Source organism: Eutrigla gurnardus (genome assembly GCF_963514095.1).
Source record: "Eutrigla gurnardus genome assembly, chromosome: 9".
Taxonomy (NCBI): domain Eukaryota; kingdom Metazoa; phylum Chordata; class Actinopteri; order Perciformes; family Triglidae; genus Eutrigla; species Eutrigla gurnardus.
Window position 1 is genome coordinate 12603839 of NC_139923.1, and position 18366 is coordinate 12622204.

At 43.6% G+C, this 18366-nt stretch overlaps 1 protein-coding gene across 1 annotated transcript; it reads right to left on the reverse strand.

Moving 5' to 3' along the window:
* Nucleotides 1-240: 240 nt before the first annotated feature.
* On the reverse strand, nt 241-17672 carry camk1db (calcium/calmodulin-dependent protein kinase 1Db). Its single transcript, XM_084017171.1, has 11 exons — nt 17190-17672; nt 7647-7778; nt 6525-6599; nt 4789-4927; nt 4402-4528; nt 4083-4158; nt 3089-3201; nt 2660-2738; nt 1834-1921; nt 1567-1729; nt 241-1004 (listed from the first exon to the last, which is right to left on the reverse strand). Exons 1-11 carry the CDS (start codon nt 17282-17284, stop codon nt 853-855), a joined length of 1239 nt encoding a protein of 412 aa, XP_083873297.1. The 5' UTR covers nt 17285-17672; the 3' UTR covers nt 241-852.
* Between the last annotated feature and the right edge of the window lie 694 nt (nt 17673-18366).

The window sequence follows — 18366 nt, forward strand, 5'->3', positions numbered from 1 at the left end:
AAAGTGGATTCCTCAAATAAAACAGCAATTACAGAGTAACAACTGTGAGATACTGGATCTTTATAATTCAATTCCATATAGTTTCAGTCCTGTCTAATAACACATTTACACTCTTACAAAAGTCTGAATAGAATTGTAAGAAAATAAATAATCCAATACATTAGTGCAATGCACCGGCCCTCTCAACGATCACAGCCGTGATTGAAGCACCCCCCCCCCCCCCCCCTCCCCCCTCCCCTGTACCCCTCACATTTCCTGTCCACACACTTTAAAGCAAAGAGATTACACATACTGTCACACTGTAGGGAGCCACTGCAGCCAATACCACAGCAAATTAACAACAGCTGTCAAAACGACAAGAAGTTCAGAGTGCAGATGATGACACAATTATTTACCACAGCTTGAAGCTTATATTTCACTTGCATAACATGACTCCACTCAACATTTCCAGGCAGGATATTTACACAAGGCATACAGCGGAGCGTCCCTTCCTGCAGACGATCACAGTCAAATCTGAAAGCTTCGATGAAGAGTTCCCTTTAGTGTGGCACTTCCCAGCTGCTGGTTTATCTGCCAGACAACCATGATCCAGGTTGAATATGGCTTCCACAATCACAACGTCTGGCGAGCGCCTCCCCCTCTGTATTTCCAGGTCTGTATGACAGTGGGAAGGAGAAGCGGCGTGGGGTTTCTGTGCTGAGCCAACGCTCCTCAAATCCCTCCCGTGGTTGGCAGAAACAGATGGGAGGTTGCGGGATGGGCAAACTGGGCGACGTCATTGAGGCCTGGGATCGGTTGCATCCCGTCTCAAAGCTCGGTGGTCTCCCAGCTCACCTCCCGCGGAACCTGGCGTCATTTAGTCCCAGTGTGGATGACCGTAACGGTGGAGGGCCGTGGCCGCGGCAGCTCGGCCACCACGGATGGGTCCTCTCGTACGGGAGAGGGGGCATCAGAGTCCTGATTGTACACTTTAACAGCGGAGGGCAAGGGTTCTATTGGAGGACCTGTGAGAGGAAATATAGCTTTAGCAAAGAGTTGCGTGCATAAAACCGAGTTAAAGAATGAGTCAGTTCTGATGTAGCACAGCTGGACCATAAGGGCATCTGTCAATACTTAGACTACCTGTCTGTGGCACTCATCTCAAAGCTGGTTGGAGTTTACTAAAGACATACATCTTTAGAAACCAGTCATTGCAACCCTGGATGAACACGTGTATGGTGATCTGGTATTTACAGCAGCAGGTGGCAATAAACCACAACGAATGGATGAAGGCAGAAACATTACTGGGTGCAGGTAGTAGCAATACTACTGAGCTATTTCCATGACAACTGAGCAAACTTGTGGTTAAAGGCCATCTTATGTTACATTAAACTGTGCTGGAAACCATCTCATGGCTCGAGTCAAATCAGTTTAGTCTGTTGAACTGAAAATATCAGCTAAAGAGCTTTTTAAACAGTTTCCAATCACATCAACGAAGAGAGCAGCAGAGCTAACAGAGCTCAGCGGAGTGTGACACTGAAACTTGGACAAGTTTGTGTCTACTGAGACATCGGAGGTGTCACTCACAGTCCTTCAGGGAGAGCGGGGCACAGTCCACAGACTGGCTCTTGGCCGGAGCGCGACTCTGAGGGTTAGACACAGAGTTGGCGTTGTGATTGCTGCTGCCAAAGCTGGTGCCCAGCTGCAGGCGCCTCATGTGGCGGATCACTGCCGTCGCATTAAAAGCTTGCTGTGTAGAGGGTGGAAACAAACAAATGTGAGTACAGAAAAGTATGTTTTTGCCATTCAAACTGTTTTTATTTTTTTATTTATTGATTTGGTCTGTATGCTCACCCTCCATTTGCTTTTGGCAAAGTTTTTCCGCATCTGTCGACTGACTGATTCATGGATGTTCTTGCAGAGAGCAGTGTCTCCAGCAATCCTGAAAATAAAAGTCAAGTTTTAGGTTGTAAATAACAAATCACACATAAAAACACAGCGTTACCTAAACGGCTTATATTTGTGTCTGGGAATGGGCCTTGTGCTTGTTTTCCTATTCGCTCAGATCATTTATTTTCATTCTTCTAAACCATCTCTGATTGATGGATGCAGTGTTTTTGCTGGAGCTCGCACACTGCATCACTTTCTGTCACATTCATCATCATATCTCTGTATGAAACCATGTCAATGAAAGCCATTTCTCTCAGTTATGACACCTATTACCGGTGTAACAAACCTCATATTTGGATGAGCGGGACCACCTGCCCGGGACCCAAAAGGCCCATTTATGGCTAACGGACCTATTCACATTGGCCACCTCAGACGGAGGCAGCGGCCCACGCGCCCCCGCTCTTGTTAGCTCTAGGCTTGGGCTTGGGAAGACATCCTAATTGTTCATTATAGCTTCCACATTCTTCAAGGATCCTTCAGGATGCTACTAATTGGCAGCCATTTATTCAGCAGATTTCTCTCAGAGGGCTGGCAGTGCCAAGCAGAGGTGGGTTTGGTGGCTCGGAGCCATGGCGACAGATGACAGTGGGAGGACATGCTCCCCATGACAAATGCATAAGCCTGGCAAGCTGCGTCATACTGCAGTTTAATCACACCAAGATGTGTGTGGTTCCCTGTGATTGTCTGGTTGGGATGCAGTGTGGTGTGTGTGCAGCGGTTAGCTCCTCACCAAGGGTGCTGAAGAGCCTGGTCACATATGAATCTCTTCTCTGGGTCCTTCTCCATGAGACAGCTGATGAAGTCTTTGGCTTTGTAGGGAAAGACAAATTGGAAAAACATGTCTCAAAGATTTTCCAACAGACATTTGTCTGGAAAAAACGATGTAATTTAGTAGTAATTATAGAGAAAATAGATGTTTTGCACACACAGTAAATACCATTTTATATACTTAAGTGTTAAAGGAGGAAGAGTCTAGAATAAGAAAGATGTGATTATTTATGGAGGCCTATTAATTATACTATTCACTCGTCTAATGAACGTTTACATTGTTATGGAATTCATTCATCAGTTCCTTTATTGAAAATCATTAGAAAACTATGGTAAAAAAATAAAAGATTTATTTCTAATATTCTAAAAACACACACACATCATTGCTCACCGGAGTCTGATATGTCATCCCAATACGGTGCGTCAAACTCATAGTCTGCCTTGAGAATCTGCTCAAAGAGTTTGGAATCGTTCTCGTCATAGAAAGGAGGATAACCACACAGCCTGGAAAGAAGATGGGTGATTACACAACAGCAGCCTGTGTGAGTGCACGCATCCAGCTGATGTCAGAAACTTTGAATTCAAATCTAATCTCATTCATTGGCAGTTTGATTTTGAGAAAACCACTTCAGAGGGATAGATACTATCTAGAGACAACATGACGCAAGAGGGGGAAAAAGCAAAAACATTATATTATATGTAATGTTTCATTTACCATGATACATGTATCATTTCCCTATGATGGGGGGGGGGGGGGGGGAGATATGTCATTCACATTATATATTTAGATTCTGATCTTAATTATGAAACAGTCTAAAGTGTACCATAACAACCACCAGGCAAAAGCCTCATTTGCGAGGCCTTCAGAAAATCTTCCACTTAATTACCTTAAAATTCCTCACACCTAATGAATGGATAACGAGAGCAGGGAGTTTCTCTGTGCTAACGAGCAACACCGCTCAATTCATTTGGCAGCTCCATGTAACATCTTCCACTGAAAGCTGAAAGCATAAACTAGGAGCAGTAGCCATGACGACCATTCAGACAACAACCAAAGGGTGTGTATTAGAAGTGGGATGTGGATGTGTGTCATAGTTTACTATTTTATCCATGGTCCTATGGTGGGTCTCGAGATTACTTTGTCACTGTAATATCCTAACAATGATGGGATGATTCCCATTAAATGTTGACCAGACATTCATGGTCCCCAGAGGATGAATCCTAATAATGTTGGCGATTGTTTCAGCTAACATGGGTTTTATTTTTATTAAATGTGCTCCCTTTCTTAGTCAGAACGCTCTGAATAATGAGGTTTTTAATCTCAATATTTTGTTGGTGCTTCCTGTTAAAATAAAAGGTAAAAAAAAAAAAAAGTAAGCACTTACAGAATATAAGCGATGACCCCGATAGACCAGCAGTCCACAGCTTTACTATAGGGCTTCTGAGCTAAAACCTCAGGAGCTGGAACAACAAAATGGTTATTGCTTTTAAATGATCACAAACACTTAGTGAAACAATGCAAAGAGTTTGACCATCCACCATGACACAGAGGCTGGAGAAGAATGTAAATGTGTGCTGGTTGGCCTGTAGCAGATGGCTACGGTTGACCTGCAGCTTCTGGCAGATTAGATTAGATCATGTTTAGCCAACTAGTGCATCTAATTATCTGGGAGGAAGTTTCCAGAGCTCAGAGGGCGCCCTTACCCACGTATCCTGGAGTCCCACAGGCGGTGGCCATCACATCACCTGTTCCCTCCATCTTTGACAAGCCAAAGTCACTGATCATGATCTTTGATTCATCATGGGGACTGAAGTACAGCAGGTTTTCCGGCTGGAAATAACAGGAAAAGAGTTCCAGTCATCCAGGTGTTGAGATATCAGACAAAAAATGTGAAACTATATCTCCTGGATGAGTCAGTCAAGAGTTGGGGGAGTTTTACGGCTCATCCAAGAGGCTTCATCAATTCTACAGAGAATTAAAATCCCTGACATTTAACCTCTGTGGGTTTTCCTCATGAACTGCTCACGTAAAACTGGATGAAACATTTTCAACTTGTTCAGTGTTTCACTGTGAATGTAAAATACTTGTACCTTTAGGTCTCTGTGCACTATGCCCATAGAGTGCAGATAGTTGACTGCATCCAAAACCTGCCGAATGAGTCGACTGGCATCCATCTCTGTGTAAAAACCTTTCTCTACGATGCGGTCAAACAGCTCGCCTCCAGACACCCTGTCAGCACAGAACACAAGTTTATGATTATACTTTATTTTTCAAGGGTATGCTCATCGCTATATTCATAGATTACCCAATTACAAATTATTGCTTTTAGGTAAAAACACTTAATAGAAATTAATTGGCTGACTAGTATTTTGTGTTGGAGTAGGCGGGCCGGACATAAACAAATAAAAAATACTGCCATTGCCCTTTATGAAACAATGTCTTACTTTTTACTTATTCTTTCTTTTTATAAGACGGTGAAGGACATACCTTTGCTTGGCAATCCTTGACATACATGAACATTATAATCCCAACAATGACACTGGTACATAATAACATAACAGAAAGTCAGTTCAGTGCAAAGATTGATTGAATTATTAAATGTATGGCTGTAGTTCAGAGTGCAGTTTTCCTTTTGTCACATACTCTGATGTGTGAACCCATGCTCCACCACGTCATGTCAACTACTTGACATGGCGTCGTGACAAAATGACCAAAAGACACAACCGATGACGATGCTAAGTTGAGCATCAATTATGAGTACGTGTCCTCTTTCAGTGATGACTGGCAATCTCCAGTTTCATAAGTGAGGCTTCAATTCCAGGCAACATAACACACCTTGCCGAGGTAAAACGAGGGCGGATAATCGCCGCCGCCTCAAATTGCTGGTGCATTAGTCACAAACGTGTGAATGACATGGTGAGAAGAAAGGTCTCTGTAATCATGACGACATATGCCACACAGGAAAGAGTTTTCAAGCCTACAGGAACACTGACTGAAACGCATCTCACGAGATATTCGCAGCATAAATGACACATCCTCAAAAATGAGTGGAGTTCTATGGAATCGACAGCTGTGACGGCCTCGAGCCAAGCTGAAACTCAAGCTTTGAGAGCTCAAAGAAAAAAACGCTCGTTCCTTTTGTTATCAAGAAGACTGATACCATTGTCTGTACGGTGAATATGAAGCTGAGGCTGAGCACAAAGACTGGAGACAAGGGAAAACAGCTCGGCTGACGGCGATTTTATTTGTTTAACATGTACAACACCATAAGTGTAACAATAAGACGTTGTAGTTTTACAGGGGGTTGTGTTATGTGATGTCCAGGTGCAGTGTCTCTTGGTGGTAGTCTGAAAAGACGTGCAACATCAACCAAAAATCTAAATAATTTATTATCCGTTCCAATTCTCTATATTGGTGTTACTTTCTATGATTTTATGTATACTGTATACTATCTGTATGTATTCCTCATATGAATGCATCCATAAATTCAGACTGTGAGGATCCTGTAAATACCTTCAGAACAGTAAACGGTTCATTTAAATGACCTACTGTGTTTTTCAAATCTTAATAATAACAACAGTTAAGAGGAACAAACTGGGGCTAGCTGCACATTGCATCCACCACAGACAGATATGAGAGATGGTATCAGTCTTCTTATCTAAACCTCGGTTAACAGTATTTTTTATTATCTCGTCCGTCACTGTATTAGTGCAGACGTTCATCTGAGAGCAAAAATGCTGCAAGGAAGGTTATTCGTTATCACATGATCAAAATGACTGGCAGAATGTGAGACAAAGAGCTAAACAAACAAGGTGACGGTACTTACAGCTGCATTATGAGGTACAGGTGGTTTGAGCTCTCGTAGATGTCCTCCAGAGCCACAATATTCTCATGCTTTATCCTGCAGAGGGAGGACAGAAGATTCAGTTTGCTTGCTGTCAGCCTTTGTTCATTTCACTGGCCAATAATGAGGTGCAATTAGCTTTTTCTTTTGTTGAAATGATGTCCTGCCAACCGAAAACTAAGTCTTGTTTCTGCTTTATTTTGAGGCACTAATTACCCCGCCTGTGTGTGTGTGTGTGTGTGTACATGTATGTTCACATAGAGCTGGCAAAGTGTATCCCTCACACAAGGGAGAAACCTTTTGTGTGTAATGGAAACTGGGTGGGGGTGGAGGTGGGGGTTTCTGAGAGGATGCTAATCAATGAGTCATGAAGCGGCAACCCCCGTCAGCAGGAGCACCTGAAGAAAAGAATATAGGACAGATCGAGCTGCTGTGTCCAGGCAACCAAACAACAAGGTTGTAATAAGAAAAAGAAAAAAAACATGTCTTTTTTTTAAAAAGCCTCTGCAAGGCGACATGAAGATGATTGTGTTCACAAGGGCAGGTGGGGGTGGAAGAGGAGGAGGCAAGAAGAGACTCAAAGAACCTTCACAACTTCCTTTCAGAACGTCTAGAACCAAAATGAGGTTGGCGTCTCAGGGCCATAAGAGTCGAGGAAAGAGTATGAAGAGAGGGAGAAAAGTGAGGAGAAGTCAAAAAAAAAAAAAAAAAAAAAATGGATAGCAACTGTAACCAGGCAACTACACCCAACAACTGCCACGCTCACTTCAAGAGTGACTGATAACTGAGCTTCTTAGGGGAATTACCCATCAGGCTCTGGAGGAGGATGGAGTGTCACCTGGCATCAATGCTATCATACCCTGTGTATGTGTGTGTCCGCTGTGGAGACCCAAAATGGTGGATAGATAGGATTTGACAAGGAAGTCACTCAGACCTAACAATGGCTGTTGAATACACCGAGTGGCACCAGCATCCCAACTCTGAGTCATCACTCAGAGAGACGAAAACAAGCTTCCCCGAGGACGCACCGAGGTGCCGGCCCTTTCTAAAGTGGTGTTTTTCTTCTGCAAACTCCCCCGTGGCCTCAGCCAATGCGGTACCTACTTCCTAAGCACGGCGATTTCATTTTCGATGCTCGTCTCCTTCCCCTTCAGTGCTTTTTTTGGGATGCACTTGATTGCGACCATCTTTCCTGTCGCCTTCTCCCGAGCCATCACCACTTCAGAAAACGCACCGCTGCACGAGAGAGAGGGAGAGAGAGAAAGAGAAACATTAGTTCTGCATATGCGCTCAGTCAATATTGACACAGAAAACCCATCGTCTGTGAGTAGATAGAGGGCACTCAGAGGCAGACAGGCCAGAGTACACAAACAGCATATTGCGAATATTTACTGAGAACTGGCAAAGTCCCTGACTATGGCCAACAGCCGTCTGTGTTGGCTTACGCTCGGAGCTCGTGTGCGGCCAAAAGCACAGCAAACACTTTTAAAACCTCTAAAAAACACCCATTTAGGACGACAGATAGCGTGTCTTCCTCGGGCCATCTGTCCCCATACACGAGAGCCCTTTGAAAACAAATACGGAATTAAGGGAATATTTGCTCAAGCAATCTGTATCTGTTGCTATGATACCACAGTCAGTCCACCTTAATAAATCTCACTGAGCAGGCAGTGCGATTGTCCCCCCCCCCCCCCCTCTTCTTGTTTTCATTACACGCCTTCACAGGCACCTCTTTCCTCCATGCAACCTCAGAATGGTTTAATGAGGTGTAAAAAACAGAACTGTTTGATTTGACTCTCCGGGTTTTATTCACTGCACCAAAACAACCAATATGATCTAAAAACGAAACCCTTGTTCCACTGATGAACTTGTGGCTCGTTTTCACAAGAAACAAAAAGAAAGTAAACTGAGCCCGAGGACAAAGTACTGAGATGTTCTATGATTTTCTATGACAGCGAGCTGCTGTCCTACTCCACTTCATGAATTTTCATTCAACCCAAACAAAGACATGCATTTTCCCATTATTATATCCTCCACTACGGCTCTGTGGTTTTACATGTCCTATTTCTTTTTGTCCTTTCCCCCCCTCGGGTTTTTAATCTATAATAAGTGAAATAAGGGTTTTATTTTTTGGCCTTATTGATATTTTCAAGCAAACACAATGCTCATACAGCAAAACAGCCTTTAGACGACATACAGTGTGTAATAAGCTACCTCTTATAGGAACATGCCGTATATACAGTCAGTTCTTTTTTAAATATTTCATATCGCAGTCTTGGGATAAAGGTCGGTTTCTCCATAATCTTCCATCCATTTCAATCCTGATCATTTTAATCCAGTCGTTCATGATCATCCATTTCTGTATGATAGCTCTCTTGCTAGCAGCCAAATGCTTTTTAAGGGAATATTTATTCTGTGCCATAAATTTATCTGTGACCTGTTGTCAAAGGTATAATGTAACAAAAGGGCAATCAACTTCCCATCTACCAGTATCTCTTTATTAATCTCTTTCCAAAATGAAAAGAAACAAGCCCAGGAAATGGCAGACATCTGCCTCCTGCATTAGCTTCCCCCCTTCCCAGCAAAAGCTTAATTGCAGAAATAAGCATCTCATTGGATCGTCATCAGTTAAACTAAAGTGACAGTGACAGAGAGAAATACACGTTCAGTGAGGCCGTCACGCTCACAAAAAGCATGACGGCCAACAACCAAAGGTCCATTATGTTCTCAAAATGTAATCAGCTCCTCCGAACGGACTCTAAACTCAGTGCCACTCACTGCACTAAGTCCCACCCGGGCCATCAAATCCACGGTAATCCCCCACTCCACCATCACGCTGTGGGGGTGGGCCGGGTGTCAGTCAGAGCCACAACACACACACACACATAAACACAGACCGTGCACAAACACACACCGTGTTGAGGTGGAACGCACTGAAACAAACAGACCTGAGAGGGCTTGGAGCATACGCCCCTCTGACTTTGACCTCATTCTGACACGATGTGGGATAATATGTAAATTCAAGGGCTTGTGTAAGTGAGGTAGTCGGTGCATTACATGTCGGCCTGTTACAGCACTATCTTCCCACCGCAGCTGTTGCCGTGAGGACAATGAGCTTCATTTCTATTCAGTGCATGCAACCTTTTTCCCCAGCTGTGTGGACATTAGGAGGAGGAAGAGGAGAAGGAGGAGAAGAAGGAGAAGGAGAAGAAGAATTCCTCCGCCAGCATCTGTTAAACGACTCTCTCGCTTGCTCCGTTTCCTTTTTCAGAGCACGCTTTCTGCAGCAGGAGGCACACAATGATGAAAACCACAGGAAACCTGTAATCGCAGCGAGCACGGTTAGAGCATGCAGCACAGTCTCTGTCCCCCTGCCACCACATTGACAAGCAGCAACATCACTTCCTGTCAATGACAATACGACAACATTTCAGCCTTTCGACTTCCCTCGCTTTCTCGTTGCACGAAGCATGACAAACTGTGCTGCAAGCATTCACTCTGTTAATTCCTAATTCACAGGGAAGAGAAAGGTGCGATGTCTGTTGGAGGCATATGGTGATGCTACAGCCCACATGCTCTGTCTGCACATGGATACATGCATATACACACCCAGATACAGTAACACATCACACATTAACTCTAGCACTGAAACGATTAATTGATCAAAAGGCAACTATTTTCAGAAATCGTTTAAGCAAAAATATCAAACATTTGCTGGTTTCAGCTTTTTAATTGTGAAAATGTTGTGATTGTCTTCATCATCATATGATAGTAAGTGAAATATCTTTGTTTCTCTAATCTGTTTGAAGTAAAGCACTATAAAGATGGCATTTTTCCCTACTTCTGGATATTTCACAGATTGAACAATTCATTGAGAAAATCATTAAAATAATGGTTAATGGCGCTACAGAACTCCTTATGTGATTACCAGCATGTGTAATTCATCTCTGGAACAAACCTAGATGTGATCTGGTGATGAGCATTAAGTGATGAGAGAAACCTCCATCTAAACTGGCCCCTTTGTTGAAACCAATTTCCATCTATTGTGCAAGATAAATATGGCTGCAAAATGTTTCTGACCCAGTGTCACAATCAAGTCAGCGCACTGACTCACTCGGTTGAATAATAATATATTCATTTTAAGTTCTTCCCAGAGCCACAGAGCTCGCTCGTCACGGCTCTTGAATGTGTGTGTGTGTGTGTGTGTGTGTGTGTGTGTGTGTGTGTGTGTGTGTGTGTGTGTGTGTGTGTGTGTGTGTGTGTGTGTGTGTGTGTGTGTGTGTGACACAACACCACCACACTATGTGCAGGACAGCCAAGCTCAAACCGGCTGACTAATATGAAATGTGAATGTGGGCCGCTGATGTGGGAAACATGTGGCTGAGGCTGCAGGTGCAAAGTGAAGTCGTGTATCAAACATCTATGCAGACTATTTTTTCAGCCGGTCGTCCTTGGCATTTTTGAAAATGAAGGGTCACCGATGAGGGTTTTTTTCTGATGGATGGAGGGGGTGGTGATGGTTAGGGGCCAGATGTCTGAGGCTGGCTTATTGACATTCACTGTATTGTGTGTTGCTGACTAATCACACTGACTCATCTTGTGTAAGATGCAATACAGCAGCCCGTTATGCAATTTATGAGATGGAAAAGTTATCCATAATCCAGGTAGAGCAATCACCGGTGTGACCTACTGTGTTCAAAGTCATTCTTCAGCCCTGCGACGACCAATTCAACCAGAAAGATGGTGGATTATATGATCTATGCTTTCAAAAAAATTGCAGGTAAATTAATGTTGACCGTTTGTGAAATAATTATAATGCAAGCAAAAGACAGATACAGGATATTCAGGACCATCACTGATTCTTCTAATCACAACGTTGATGGGTACCAACGCCGCATCAGAGGCGAGACGAGGCAAACCGTGTTCTTTGTAAACGGAGTGATCCGGCGAGGTGGAAAAGACGTGACGAAGACGTTTTACGCTAATTTAACACGTCGCATGGCCGACAAGTCCATAGACGAGGCCGCCTATGTACCTCTTGTTCTGCAAAGCCAGGGTGCTTTGTAAACGCAGACACCGTTAAGGTGTTACGCCGCAAAGCAAAGTTCTGTATAAATGGTGCGGTTTGCGACATATTTTGACTGGTCTTTCCGCCATTACGGCAGAATCGTCCGTGTAAAAAGGCCTATTGTTTGCAATCGCGCAGATGATGGCCATGTCATCTGCAAACTTCACAACAGAGTTCTCTTTGTGTCAGGGGTTGCAGTCGTGGGCGTACAGCGTGAACAGGAGGGGGCTGAGCATACAGCCCTGGGGGACTCCCTAGTTCAACACTAGGTGTAGCTGCCAAGTGCAAAGTTTACCAATTAGTTACATGGGGAAGGTAGTGTTGAATGCTGAGCTTAAATAACAACAACATTCTGATGTAGGCATTGTTATTTTCAAGATGTGTGTACAGATGCATGCATATAAAATAATCTGTCATCAGAATCATTGAACAGTGGACATTATTGTACAGTTATGTAAATTAAATTATTATCAACAGCAGATAGTTTTACAGTGAAACAAAACCCATTTTAATTTTTAACTGACTTCACACCATCATCTTATATCGTTTATCTAGTTTTAACAGTTGTACAAACTATGTGAAAATGAGTACAGGCAGTACTTTTAGCAATATGTGATTTATTATTCTCATCATCATCTGGAATACACCAATACTGGCCGTTCCTTAAGGATCAGTTTTCTACATAATGGGCAGTAGTGGAGGATGTATTCAGATCCTTCAGTAAGAAATGAGTATAAATGGTGGTACAGCCTGGCTGATTTTTAGATCTGTTACAAGCAAACATCCTGCATTCAAAACGTTGAAAAGGTTGTGTGATCTGTGAAATGTAACAAAAAATACACAGTGAAAAGTATACAAGAAACAGTACCATCAGTGATTGGAATATTCTTACTGGTTTAAAAGCAAGCGAGCAGTATTTTAAAGCTTAACTCATTTTATATTATGATCCTATTTTATAAGATGATCACATACTGAGTTAAAATAATGAATTAACAGACAAATAATCTGCCTCTTATTTGTGATTCATTTAAAGTCTTTTCAAGCAAAAATGAACAAAACATCTCATTAATGGGGATATGTTAAAAAATCCTGAGTAATCCATGAAATTTGTACCACTTACATAAGAATACTCTAAAACTGTAGTGGAATTGTATTATCCATCACCATACTATCAATCCAGGTGTGGTTTTCATCTCTGGCTCTTGCTGTCAGACTAGCCAATACTGGTTTTCTGTCAATCCAGGTGGTAAACAGCATTGATTGATTGATTGATTGATGGTGCTGTGTAGTTAAATCAACTCCAATGACACGACTTCAATGAAATCCAGAAGCTCTGCCAGTCCGACGGACTGAAGCTAGAAACCATAACACCACACTGACCTGAGGCTACTTTCTTGTGCACTTGAGACGCTTGATCAAACAGAGAAAGATGGTCAGTTCACAGGGTGATAACGAGGTAATGCCACTCAAAAACAACTAAAAAGGAGACGTATCTATAACTGGAGGGAAATGTTTGGCATAAATGTGTCACGGATCAGCCCGTTGGAAAGAATCAGAATTATCTTAATTGTTCCTGGTAAACTACAACTCCCTGAGTGCAGTGGATACTACACCATGGCTTTGTCAGCATTCACTGTGGAGAGAGTGAGACGGAAACAAATGGAAAGCATAAAAAAATACCATGCATTATGTTATTTGACTCTCCATCATTATGGTCAATAACAAAGTATCTCCACCCATAGTGAATGTCCATCCAAGGACTATATCCTAGTTACCGAGTTGCCATTTTTGCTGCATCAAGGACCCAACTAGTCGCTGCACAAGCTGTGTTTCAGAAAAGGATGCAGGGAGGCAGTCACTCTAATGCATCACGGACAAGCCAGGGCCGGTTTAAAATCTAATGCAGAGGTCTGTTTATTCATTAATATTAAGCTGTGAAAAGATTTACTTCCCTCTATGATGGCAAACATAATCATAACGACTCATAAGGTGACATGAATGTGTCATCTAAGCTGTGTGATTTGCAGTGGGATCAAACAGAGAGCAACTTTGGCACTTTAATCTCAGAAAGTGGGATTCTGAAAAGGAAAGCATCATTTTTGGATAGCTTTTTGGCCATGACATGTAAGGGAATAGAAGATGTTGTGTTAGGGGGAGCCTGCAACACAGGCAGCATATTGGAGCACCGCAAACAGGTTCTTCACTTGCATTTATATAGCGCCTTTCTAGTTCAGACCACTGCTTTTCAAGAATGGATCACATCATCGCTTGTAGTGAAGCCTGTAGTTCCTCTCAGCTCTACAGAGCATTTTAGCATCTTTCAGCTTGTCGTTTCTGTCCAGCCAGCAATTTCACTATTTTCATCCTAGCTCACCCGCTCTCATAGCATCATTTTCAGCCACAGCAGTGGTTTTCAGAGAAAAAGCTCAGCATCGTACAGCAGAAAAGGTTTAAGACTAGATGGTGAACACAGAGGAGCATTTCACTCAGGAATTGGTAGAGACCAAAAATACAGCTAAAAGAAGAGAGACTATTGGTCTTACATTACAACTCTAATTGAATGATAGCATTACTGCTGAATGCGTACATTTTCTAACATCTCTTTGGATATATCAGCCCATCCATTCATCATCAGTAGGGCTGCACAGATCCAATATACCGTATTGGTATCCATACAGATACCTTTCTAAGCAAATTGGCCATGACGTGACTCCACCACATGAAATACAGTTTCTTTCTGCCGTCCGTTACATTTTTAAAGGTGTGATCGATGATGATGCAGACTTTAGTGTCACTGCACTCCTCGTTACCTTACGTAAAAATGATGCTAATGACTGACACACATAGTGAAGTACACAGTAATTGGTATTGGAGCAGTATCAGGATCGGGAGTTACTCTGAGGATCGGAAAGAGAATTGGTGCCTCCTTAATTAATCAGCTCTGGTTGGTAAAAAAGTATCTCAGACAAATATCAACCTCATCACCGTGACCAGGAGGCTCCCGACTGTGACACATTTGCAGCACTTGCCAACTGGGATCTCTGTGGAGGCAAATTAAGTAACCACAAGCACCTTCAGAGTATCAGCAGCTTAAGGCTCTGAAATTAGCCACAAGGCAAAGTGCGGTGGGGTAGGAGGACTGGCTTCAGTGGCGAAGATCTCATTAGCTCGCAACAGCTATGCAAGAAGACACAGGGAAGATGTAGCCAAAGCTTAAGTGACAACACCTTGGGCTTACTCCCCAAACTGCTGTCAATATCTAATGAGTCATAACGTTGAGACACAGACAGTCGGGCCGCCAGCTGTTGTTGAACCGAAATCTCTGTGCTGCAGCGGTGGAAAACGCATACTTAACCAAGTAAACGTAGCAACAGCACAATGGAAATAACTCTGTTACGAGTAAAAGTTCACCCTTCAAAATACAGGAAGAAGAGTTTTTAATTAAAACAAGTATTATCAGCAACATGTACATCAATTAAATGTACTTAAAAGTACATGATACGAAACAGAAGGGTCCGTGGCCGTTTTTTGTTTAATAATGATTATTATTACTGATTTTATTGTTCTAACTGGTGATGGTGAAGCTAATAAACGAACATCATATTTCACAAATTAACCACAGGTTTAGTGGTTTGTGCCAAGTAGCTACAACTGTCACATAAATGGACATCTCCCCTCTGTGAAATGTAGTGGAATAGAAAGTCATATGAAATGGAAATAATAAATTATTAGTGACTATATTAATAAGTAAAGTACCTCAAAGTTGTACTTAAATACAATACTTGAGTACTTCCACCGCTGGTGTGTAGAGAACAATGCACGAGGACGCAGCAGAGGGGTGATACCTCTTGGACACTGATGGGGAAAACTGATGAGGAAGCTACAGTTAAAAGAAGGAGCAGCAGGAGGTGGAGGAGGAGGAGGAGCAGGGGGATAATCCTCGTCCCTTCCTCTGATCAACACTCCTTCCTCTTCCATTTTTAATCCTCAAGCAAAGCTGCAGGGCTTCTCTGCCCCAGGCGGCCTGTTGAGAACCCTGCTGTGTGCCAACAAGGCCCTCCCTGATTAAGACACACAGGAACAAGTAAATGAGACTTACTTACAGTCAATCAGGGTGAGGACACGCTGTACAATATGTAAGATAAGGGCCGCGCGGGGACACGCGGGCCCCGGAGATGTGCGCCGAGGTTGTGGGCGAGGGATGTGTGCTCCTCCAACCAGGCCATTTTGTGCGGACAGTAAATCACGATGATTCACTCTTGTTATTCAGCGGTGCTTCACACATAGATGAAAACCTCAGGGGAAATCAGAGCAGCCGCCAGGTAGGAATGTCTGACTGTTTAGTACAACAGATGAAGTGTCGAGTGTGCTTTGTGAATCACCGATCTGCATGAGAATTGTATGATGCTGCTCCTCAGTAAAAAAAGAAAAGAAAAAAAAAAGAAATCAGCCCTGTTGATGATGACGAAGATGTCACAGCTTATTGAGTTGACACAAGACGAGGTTGCATGATAAATTGGAATCAGCAAACCGCAACGTGTCCTATCATCTTGGAATGACTAAGCTTCCCAGCTACAAACACAAGTGACGAGAGGCTTTTTTTTGTGTTGAGTCCAAACAAGAAAAACATATTTCCCCGGGGACACCCCTTCCTCCACACAGCCCTCTCTCGAATTTACAACAATTCAAACATCACCTTGTTAAATTTCTCTCAGTCAAGGCAGGACAGAAAATATGAGAGATATACTGTGTTTTAGTCCAGGATTGACTGCCTGAGACCTTTTAGTGGTTTGGGGTCTTCCATTCTGGGTTACGACTTCGCCTCTCTGTCTGCAGTATAACTTATTCAAAGAGGAAAAGGCATGAAGTCAAGCAGCACTAACAGCTGCCCAAAAATAAACTCTGGAATTTTTCCTTTTCTGTGGTTCAGGGGTCAGTAAATAACTTAAACCATAGTGGTCCCTTAAGTATCCGTCTGTAAACCCAGACATCATGTTTCTCTGTTAAAAAAAATGTGTCCTTCTGTTTGAAAGAAAGAGATCGAGCACAAGAACGTGAAGTCATCACAGATGGCTCCTTAATTTGGGAGCCGATTTCATCACTTGTGTATGCAAATGGGGCCCTGCTACCTTTGTCACACTTTGGATATCATATTGTACAAAACGACCCCGGAATAAATGGCCGCCTGCTCTGTGGAACTACACGACCCCCCCTATCCGATCCGATCCGATCCGTGGGAAGAAGAATGAAAACACGCAGCAGTAGTTTCTGAATGAACTGTGACATAACGAGGGGGCCATCACGCGTCTCTGGCTTCACACATTATTGTCTCGCGCAGCATCGTTTCCACTCCCTGAACAATTAACTGAAGAACGGGGTTTTTAAATCCCCTTAACTGTAAGTTCAACAGGCCCGTTCTCTCTCTGCCGAGCGGCTTCCCCGTTCTCCAGCGACATATTCAACAGCTGTCAGTCTGCTTTTTCCATTTCCGTGCAGCGTGACATTGTTGTCTGCTCAATGCGCACAACTGGATACAAAGTTTGTGGTTGCCCGCGAGGCTGCGTTATCTCGTTACTCACGTCCCAAGGACTTCCTTGAAGTCAAAGATCTTCTTGATGTCATCGACGTGCTTTTTCCAGGACCCGTCGCTGGACTCGCCGTTTTCTTTCGCCATGTCGCACCAGGGGTGTGGAGAAGAGGAGGAGGAGGAGGGACAATAGAGAGAGAAGAGACGCCGCTGGAGGATCACCACGGTCGTCTCACTGAGCCGCAGGAGAAAGAAAACTAGCGCGCGCCTCTGGTGTCGAGGGCTTCCTGCTATTTGTCAGACTGTCTCGCTTCCTCGGCGCGTGCATGCAACCCGGGGAGGAGGGGAGGTACGTCCTACCCACGGGGAGGATATTTGACTAATCTGTTTGACGTAGCGGATCCCGAGCCTGAGCTTCCCCCGCTGTTCAGATCACTGTGACGGGGAAAACCAGGATGTCCCCCTCTCCTCCGGGATTGAGTCAGAGCCGAAGCGGCGATGCGGTTGAGGTGAGGTCGGGCTACTTGGGGAGGATGCCGCCTGACAGTCGCATCCGAGCTGCTGTGTGCCACCGAGACACACCGACCGCCCCGTGGTTGTTATAGCAATGGGAGTGGGAGGTTGCTGCTCCCGCCTGTCTATCTGACAGCACGCACGATGAACGGTGTGAGTGTTCGCATTGCACCAAAACCACCGAACCACCGGTGGAAACTCCGCCGGCCCGCTGCTCGAGTCTGGTTGTTGTTGTTGCTGTTGTTGTTGTTGTTGTTGTTGTTGTTGCTGTTGTTGCACAAAGTAGTTGCTTTCATTCTAATAGGAGTTGAAATGCATTGGCGGAGCTAGGAGTAACGAGGGCCGTGCAGTTAGGTGGCCATGCCCCCCTTAAACTTTCCTCCACGTTTTTTTCCTCCGGCCTTTTATTGTCAAATTGTCAAAAAACAAGTATGAATTGTGGGTCTAGGTCTTAGCCTTACTGGCCACAGGGAGTAGGAGAATCCCCTGTGACAGTATCTGGCTCAGTTTTTTTAGGGGCGCTGCATGGGGGGGGGATTAAAGGGATGGTAAAAAAAAATATATATATATATATATATATTGGTATTTTCAATATTGATCTGCTGTTGTGCGTATCTAAATCAATTCTGCACTCCCTTAATGTTACATAGAGTTAGAATTGGCCAAAATTGATACTGCATACCCCTCTGACACTGGGTAGTTGCGCCCTAACCCTA